This window comes from Cnephaeus nilssonii, assembly GCF_951640355.1.
Source record: "Cnephaeus nilssonii genome assembly, chromosome: 11".
Classification (NCBI taxonomy): Eukaryota; Metazoa; Chordata; class Mammalia; order Chiroptera; family Vespertilionidae; genus Cnephaeus; species Cnephaeus nilssonii.
This window is the reverse complement of record NC_137082.1, coordinates 38,712,320-38,720,760: the sequence shown is the minus strand read 5'-3', so window position 1 is coordinate 38,720,760 and position 8,441 is coordinate 38,712,320. Positions and strand designations below refer to the sequence as shown.

Genomic DNA, 8,441 nt, shown 5'->3' with positions numbered 1-8,441 from the left:
TGCATGTGTGTCCATCATATGCATCTTTGCATATCTGTGGATGCCCCAATCGGCTTCTGTGTCCTTATCTGATGGCATGTTGGTGTTTCTGTGTGTCTCTGTGAGCTGGGTGCTCCTGGTGGGTACCTGTGTGTCTGCCCGTGTCTATGTCCTGGCATGTCTCCATGCTTTTAACTTGATTTTGTGTCCATGTCACTGTATGACCAGGTTTGTCTGTTGTATGTGTAGGAGTGTGTCTGTGACTGTGTGGGCTCCTCATGTGTCTGTATCTGTATGTGTGTATTTTTCTGTCCAGGTGTCTGTTACCCAAGGTCTGACACTGTGGGTCCAGGTGTGCCTGTGCCCTGATTTAACTGTGTGTCCTTGCTGTCCCAGCCCTGCACTCTGTCTGCTCCCCCAGGGGGAGCCCTTGCCTGGCCACCATGCCCTCCTCCCTCTAGGGCTCCTGCCCTGGCCGGCCAGCCCAGAGCATGGGCCCAGACTGGGCAATAGCAGCCTCAGCAGGTCCCCGCCTTCCCTCTCGGCCCCGCCCCCGGCCCGCCCCCGAGCGGGCTATAAGTTCCCTGCGCTCAGCCTCCTCCACAGCGGCTGCCAGTGGTCCACCCCGGAGGGTCCTGCCACCAGTCCCAGGAGACACTGCCACCCCTGACCATGGCCGAGGGTGAGTATTAGGGTCAGGGCTGCTGCTCCTCAGGAGCCCTGTGCCTGGCTGTCCCTCCCTGGTCTCGGTGCTAAGCCAGGGCAGCCGGGGTCAGGACAGGCTGCGGCTCAAATCTTGGAGAGCAACATGCGGTCTGGGCTGGGTGAGGGCTGCCTGGCTCCCAGTCCTGGCTGGGCTTGGGGCCTCAGTTTCCCCATCCCCAGGGCATAATCATTGACCCCTGGCTGCCTGGGTCAGATGAGGCAATGGAACACGAAGGCGTGCTGTGAATTGTAAAGTACTGTGTAGTGGACATTGTTCCTGTCCTCAGTCAGTTAGTTGGGCTGGCTGCTGTGTGTCAAGTGGCATAAAGCTGTGCAGGGGCTGTTGGCCTGGCCTCAGAACACTTAGCTTGGGGTAGTCCCTGCCAGCTGTGAGGAGGCGTGCCTGCTGAGCCAGGCGGTGTGCAAGCCGACCCTGGCCGGCTCCTTGGCCCCCAGGGGCCAGAGAGGAGGTTCCAGCATCCTGTGGGGGAGTGGGCTGACAGCAGGATGTCCTCTTAGGTCCCTCTGGCTCACAAGTTCTGCACCCCTAGTCCTCGGCCACTTGTTGAGTTTCAGTTTCCCCTTCTGTAAAATCTTCTTTAAAAAAAAAAAATTTAATTTGAGAGAGAGAGAGAGAGAGAGAGAGAGAGATCTGGATTTGTTGCTTCACTTATTGATACATTCATTGGTTGATTCTTATGTGTGCCCTGACCAGTAATTGAACCCGCAACCTTGGCATATTGGCATATTGGGACAATGCTCTAACCAACTGAGCTACCCAGGTGATAATGCCAGCCCTTGGTACATCTGTGAGGGCTGAGAGGAGTGGAAAAGGGGCTCAATTAATTTCCCACCTGCCGCGCCCCCTCCCCCCCCCCCCCCACACACACACAGTGCTACATGCCACCATGCCAGGGGAGGGAATCTCTACAATGAAGGATGTCCCTGCAATATTGCTGCTGGACCCAGCATCCCAGTGGGCTCTTGGGTCAGCTCTCCATCTGAAATGACCCCTGCACCACTGCAGTGCGGGAAGGAGCTGTGGGGAGAGGGAATGTGGACGGGGCCATGGGCCACTTGGGGCAGGGCTGAGTGGGAGGAACCATGAACCTGCCTGACCTGCTGTGTGGTCTCAGGTCCTTCTCTGGGACCCAGCTCCCCGTGTGTGGGATGGAAAACCAACTCAGGGCTGGCTGTGCCATGTCGCCAAGGTGGCCACTTGTCCCCAGTGCAGCTTCTTATCCCCATCCCCAAGAGTGGGGCTCAGTGGCCTTGGAGATGACAGTTATGACGAGCCTCCTACCCCAGTGCCCGAGGGGCCACCTCCTACAGGAGTCCCCCGGGCTGGAAGGCCTCGGGCCCTTCCTCCGTGCAGAAATCCTATGATTTCAGACCCTAGGGTTCCTGCGCCTTTAAGCTGGGCACGACTTTTGGAAATCCTTCTCCAGACAGGAGCCTCAGAGCAGGGACTGGCCACCGCTGGGTCTCCCAGGGGGACAGCAGTGCTCTCTCTCCTGCTAAGCAGCCCAGCGGAAGTTCTGCTCCGTGTGGAGGTCTCTCCCGCAGTGATTGCAGGGGCACGGCTTCCCGGCGGCCCCTCCCTGGCTGGAGAATAACACAGGACACAGTGGAGGAGGGGAAGGGAGGAGAGGCGGGAAGACGGAGAACAAGCCCGGAGCTGTGAGTGAGGTGGCTACTAGTGCGGGCTCCAGAATCTACCGCCCTGGATTCAAACCCCAACGCTGCCATTTGCCGTGGGACCTGGGGCCACATCTCTGCCATCACTGGGCACTTCGCGCCTCCCTTTTGGGATATCCCATGGCAGGAGGCAGGAGGCCTGAATTGATGTCCCAGTGGAAGGACTGACTTGCAGGGTGACATTGGGCAAATCCCCACCCTTGGGCCTCAGTTGGCTACATACTTCCCAAGGGCCCCACAACTCTGAGAGTCTGCCTTGCCCTCTTCCCCCACCCTGTGGGCTTCCCAATCTTGACCTGGAACTTGCCAAGGTTTATGAAGTTTGTGCTTCCCTCAGACCCCCACCCATCCCACCACCCCTACCCCTGCCCTGGTTGTCAGCTCCCTCTGAAATATAAATAGACTTTTCACATATCAAGCTCCTGCCCTGAGCTAAGCCCGGGGAAAGGGTGTCCCAACATCCCCAACACCCTCTGCTAGAACTCACTGCAGCCCCTTGAGGCTTCAGCGAAGGAGGCACAGAGAGGGAGAGACACCTGTCCAGGGTCACACAGCGGCACAACAGAACTGAAACCTAGATCCAGAAGACTCCAAAATCCCCGTCATTTTAAAAACCTTGTGTTATGGAGAATATTGAACAAACACAAAAATATAGAGCGCCCTGCTGCTGGTATGGCTTAGTGGTTGAACGTCGACCTATGAACCAGAAGATCACAATTCGAGTCCAGGTCAGGGCACATGCCCAGGTTGAGGACTCGATTCCCAGTGGGGGGCATGCAGGAGGCAGCTGATGGATCGATGATTCTCTCTCATCATTGATGTGTCTATCTCTCTCTCCTTCTCCCTTCCTCTTTCTGAAATAAATAAAAACTTTTTTTAAAGTGGTGAGAATGGCATAATAAATGTGCATGTTCTCATTAGTCTCAACCAGCACTAGCCTATAATTGCTCCTGCCTCCTGCACCTTCAGCTAACCCCCTCCCCATTATTTGAAAGCATTGTTTCATTTGTAAATATTTCAGTATATGTCTCTAAAGGCTAAGGCCTCTTTTTTAGATATAAACAAATGAACAAAAATCCCTTAACATCACCATTATTCTATTAGTATTCACATTTCCAGTTGTCTCATACATGTAATGTTTTAAGTAGTAGTTGTTGTTTTTTTAATCTGATAGCACAACGGTTAGAATGTCTCTTAAATTCCTCATAATCTATAGGGTCTCCCTTTAACTCACCCCCATTTTTATTTGTTAAAGAAACCAAGTACCTTGCCTTTTGTTTCCCTCAGTGTGAATTTTGTTGTGTCCTCGTTCTTTGTTTAAAATGTTCCTCGGTCCTCTGTATTTCCTAAATTGAAAATTGAAACTAAAAGGCAAGCCTGTGTAATTAACCTATCCCAAATACTGCCCTTGCTTTAACAATAAAACAAAACAAAACAAAAAAACAACACACAAAAAAAAAACCAATAATGATAGAATAGCTGGAGTTTACTAATCATTTATTGTGCAACAGGCACTGTACTAAGCGAAGGAGCATGGTAGGGGGTCGTAGCTGGCTGAGGGATGCCCCCCGGGCTCATGCCCCTCATTGTCTCTGTAGATCTGATTGTGGAGAAATGGGACCTGGAGCTGGAGGCCAATGGCCGCGACCACCACACGGCAGACCTGTGCCGGGAGAGGCTGGTGGTGCGGAGGGGCCAGCCCTTCCGGCTAACGCTGCATTTCCAGGGCAGGAGCTATGAGGCCAGTGTGGATCGCCTCACCTTCAGTGTCTCCACTGGTAAGTACCGTCACACCCTGCAGCCTGCACTGTCCCGCTCTGTGATTTAATTGTCCCCTGACAGACAGTGGAGCAGGTGACTCCATTGCTCTTTGCCCCCAGAAAACTCCCAGCAGTCACTAGCCCATTTCCCAGATGAGGGAACGGAGGTGCAGAAAGTTGAGAGATGCCAGCCAAGGACACGCAGCTTTGTAAACAGTCTGTGCTTCTGGACAGCTTGGTTCCTAAAAACCTGTTATCATCAGGGTTGGGGTCAAGATCTTTTGTGCTCACCCCCACATCAAAACAACTTTCCAGCTCTTATCAATAGCTGCTTCCCAAATTCCACGCAACCAGCCAGGCCTCTGGGATCAGGCCCAAATGAGGTCTGGGTGCTGGAAAGAACCCAGCTGGCTCCAGCCCTAGGGAGGCTGCCTCAGGCTCAGGGCTGCATGGACAGACCTGGGTTCTAGTGCAGACTGGGCTGCCTACCTGCTGTGTGACCCGGGGTAAGTTGCTTAGCCTCTCTGAGCCTGAGTTATCATGTGAAAAAGCAGTCATGGTGAAGCGTTATTAAGTGAGAAGGGCCTTACTTGGGGGAGTGCCCTGTTGACGTCAGTGGCTGTTGCTGATTTTGCTCCAGTGGTGGGTAAAGGGACATCGAGACCCAGCCACCCCATCCCCAGATGCCCAGTGCCCGTTCCTGGGAAAGTGGCCTTGAAGGCCGAACCCATTGCTTTGGTTTCCAGTGGGAACCACTCCTTTGAGGTCATCGAGGGGCCACCTGGCTGGGACTCTGGCCCAAGGGTGGGAAAGGCCAGCTCTTTCTGAGGTCTCCGAGGGCAGGCAGAGCAGCGAGCAGGAACTAACTGCACCCACCTGGCTGAGGCCTGTGTTTATTTACCTGGGAGGCCTTCTGATAAGGCTTATCACAGCGCCTGCAGACTGGCCACGGATATCCCCTTCATCCCTTTCCTCCCTCCCCTTCCGCTTTGGGCAGGGGCACACCCACTACCCAAAGTCACCCCCACACACCCAGCACCTATGGGGCCCTTTCTAACAAAGGGGCCTCCGGCTAGTCTCAGTTCCCCTTCTGTACAGTGGCAGGTCGGAGTACGTGACAGTGGTGCTCTGAGAAGAGCCCAGCGTAGGATGATGAAAATCACATCTACGGAGCACCTACTGTTTGCATGCCCGTTCTAAATCCCCCCATCTCGGGAGCATAAGGAGCCCCCATTTTACAGATGGGAACATTGAGGCTCAGAAAGGTCACGTTACTTGCTCGGGTCACACGGTGTCTAGGAGGAAAGAAAATTCAAACCCGACCCTAGAGTTGAAGTTTCTTGTCACTGTGACCCCACAGCAGGAAAAGGTGCCTGCCAGGCCTCAGGGTATTCCTCTGTGAAATGGAATGTAGACCACCACCAGCCTGGCAGCCTGCGATTTCCCCCTTTTTTCTTCCTTCTTTTTCAAGGTGTCCCCTTTCTTTCTCCTCGATTATCTAAGTGTTGGGTAGTTAGGGTTCCAAGTTCAAGGTTGTGGAGGTAACCAGCCTTCCCACCCCAACAACTAATCTCTGTTCTCCAGTCTTTACCAAATTATCTCAAACCGTAGCCAACCCACCCCGGCCACTTCCACAGCCCCGGCGGGCAGCCACGGACGGAGGTCACAGTATCTCTGGATGCACACAGCTTCCCCTGTCTGAGCAAACTGAGACCCTCCCCGGGGCCGGGGAAGCCTGAGGACAATAGAAGGAAGCCAGGCCTCCCACCTCAAGGCCTGGCTGGTGTCAGCGCCCAGCCCCGGGCCTGGCCTGGGCACCCTAGAAGGTTGGAACATTCTCGCGTGGGATCATCCTGTCCTACCTCTTTAGGGAAACTGAAGCCCAGGGAGGGCAGGTCGCTGGCCAAGTCACCCACGGAATGAAGCGTGTGGCCTGACCCCACACATCCCCGAGGGCTGCGTGTTCCACCCAGACAGTCCGAGACCTGACAGGCTCTGTTATGGGGTCCAGACCACAGGAGACAAACACCACCTTTGTCACCGGATTAAAGCTACGCTCCCTCCAAGGGAGGGCCAGGGTGTGAGGGTGAGTGGGGTGGGAGTGAGACCAGCCCGAAGGAGTGAAAAGAACTCTTATGAGGCTAATAGAAGGCTTTGCTCTGGGAAGGTTCCCCTCAGCCACCACCCTGGCCTCCTGCCACCCTGGTCTGGGATAGGGCCCAGGACCCTCAGGTCCCCAGAGTCATTTAGGCCCCACAAGAGTGCAGTGTGGAACCGCAGCCCGGGAACTTTCAAAGCCAGCTTACGTGAGCCGCGGTGAGGCCCGGGGGACAGCCTGTCTTCATGCCCCCTCCAGGCCCCTTGGAAGAAAGGGCCGTGTGTGTGTGTGTGTGTGTGTGTGTGTGTGTGTGTGTGTGTGTGTACCTACGTGCTCCGTTGTCCTGGGACAGAGAGAAAGGGAAGTATGTTTTCCGACCTTTCCTTGGGGCTGGTATGTCAATAGTGACTGTGGCTATGGGGCCTGGCCCAGGTTGTAACTGTGGTGACCAGGTCATTGATCTTCCAAACAGGGACAATTCTGAGAGTGAAAGAGATGCCATTAATAATTATACTAGGACTACAGGCATAGACTGGGACTGTCCCGGCAAACTGGAACATAGGGTCACCCCAACTTGACCCCTCTTGCCTCAGTTTTCATTTTACTCCAGTCTTCAAAGTGTTGTATGACCTGAGAATGCTGATTTTTAATGGTCCCCCTTTTTAAAATATTTGTTTTTTTTATTAATTTCAGGGAGGAAGGGAGAGAGAAATAGAAACATCAATGATGAGAGAGAATCATTGATGGGCTGCCTCCTGCACACCCCACACTAGGGATCGAGCCCGCAACCTGGGCATGTGCCTTGACCGGGAATCGAACTGCGACCTCCTGTTTCATAGGTCGACGGTCAACCACTGAGCCATGCCAGCCAGGCTTTAATGGTCCCTTTTGATGATACTGAAGATAGCTCACATTTCTGTGTAATTACTACTTCCCAGTCACTGTTTTAAATGCCTTCTGTGAACTCTCACTGAATCCTCTAAAGAGTGTTAGGAGGTGATGGCGACAATACACAATACCTTTTATTTATTGTGCACTTACTATGTGCCAGGCACCTTTTGAGGCACTTCACATGCCTCGTCTTCTTTAAGCTTCAGACTGACTTTGTGAAGAGGTAGTGCTATTGGCTCCATTTTACAGGTGAAGAAACCGAGTCACAGAGAAGCTAAATAGCTGTCCAAGGTTACAGAGCCAGTGTCAGACCTGGAACCAGACCCTCCCAGGCATGTGGTCTAAACCTATTTTCTTCTTTGATGAGAAAAGTGCAGATCAGAGAAGCCTGGTGACTTAGCTCAGGTCACACAGCGCTCGGGGCCTGAGTGGGGGAACCAGAACAAGATAGGTTCTCGGGCCCCAGTACTGCTGGCCTCCTCCCTCAAATGCCTACTGTGGAAGAAGGCTCACAGCTGACTCCTGGCACCCAGGCAGGGTCCCTGGGCCAGTGTCAGGCCTGTTAGTTCATGATTATATTTGGGCCTGGGTGTGGATGGTGGCTGGGCGTTGGGAGGGAGCCCCTCAGTGAGCAGGCCCCGTATTGTCAGCAGCAGTGGGCTGGGCTGCAGGGAGGGAGGTGGGAGGTTAAAAATAAACCTTCCTGGGCAGCTGCCCAGTCGAGCAGAGAAGGTTCTGTTTCTCTTTCCCGCCACCCAAGTCCAGAAAGGGAGCCAGCCGCCCTTGCCCTCCCCGTGACTCAGACCTGCCTGCCTGGGCCGGGCCCTGCCCTCCACCTGAAAAAGCAGCTATTTGAGGCAGCCTTTCTGCCTCCCTGAGCCTCGAGACCCCCTCAGACCTCCCAGGGGGGCATCCTCTAGGCATGAGAGGTGCCGAGGGGACAGCCAGAGCCCAGAAACCTGGGCTCAGATGCCGACCTGGCCCAGGGATACTGGAGCAAGCATACAGCGGGCACATGCATGCTTGTTTTGATTTCTGACCCTGGGATAGCCTCCGTTTCTCTCCTCAAGGGGTCCTGGGGGAAGCAGGAAGTGCCCAGGCATTTCATAAAGTGCAAACGGCAATGGGCAGGTGAGAGACGGCTGTGAGCACTCCTCGGAGCTGTCCTGGAGATCCAGAGGCCAAAGGCTGGAGGGGCCACCGGGGATCCCCGTCCCATCCTATTCGGAGCCTGGGCTGTCTTTTCCTGAAAGGGAAGAAGGACGTTAGCGGGTAAAGGAACTAGGCAGGAAAGGCGGGCTCCCGGGAGC

General features: G+C 54.4%; 1 protein-coding gene across 1 annotated transcript in view; it reads left to right on the top strand.

Moving 5' to 3' along the window:
- Positions 1 to 527: 527 nt before the first annotated feature.
- The window catches only part of TGM2 (transglutaminase 2), a 31,627-nt gene continuing 23,713 nt past the window's right edge, over positions 528 to 8,441 (top strand). Inside the window, exons 1-2 of the mRNA XM_079783922.1 lie at positions 528 to 661; positions 3,981 to 4,160. Coding sequence (XP_079640048.1) covers positions 652 to 661; positions 3,981 to 4,160 — 190 coding nt within the window. The 5' untranslated portion in view covers positions 528 to 651. The remainder of the gene's footprint in view (positions 662 to 3,980; positions 4,161 to 8,441) is intronic.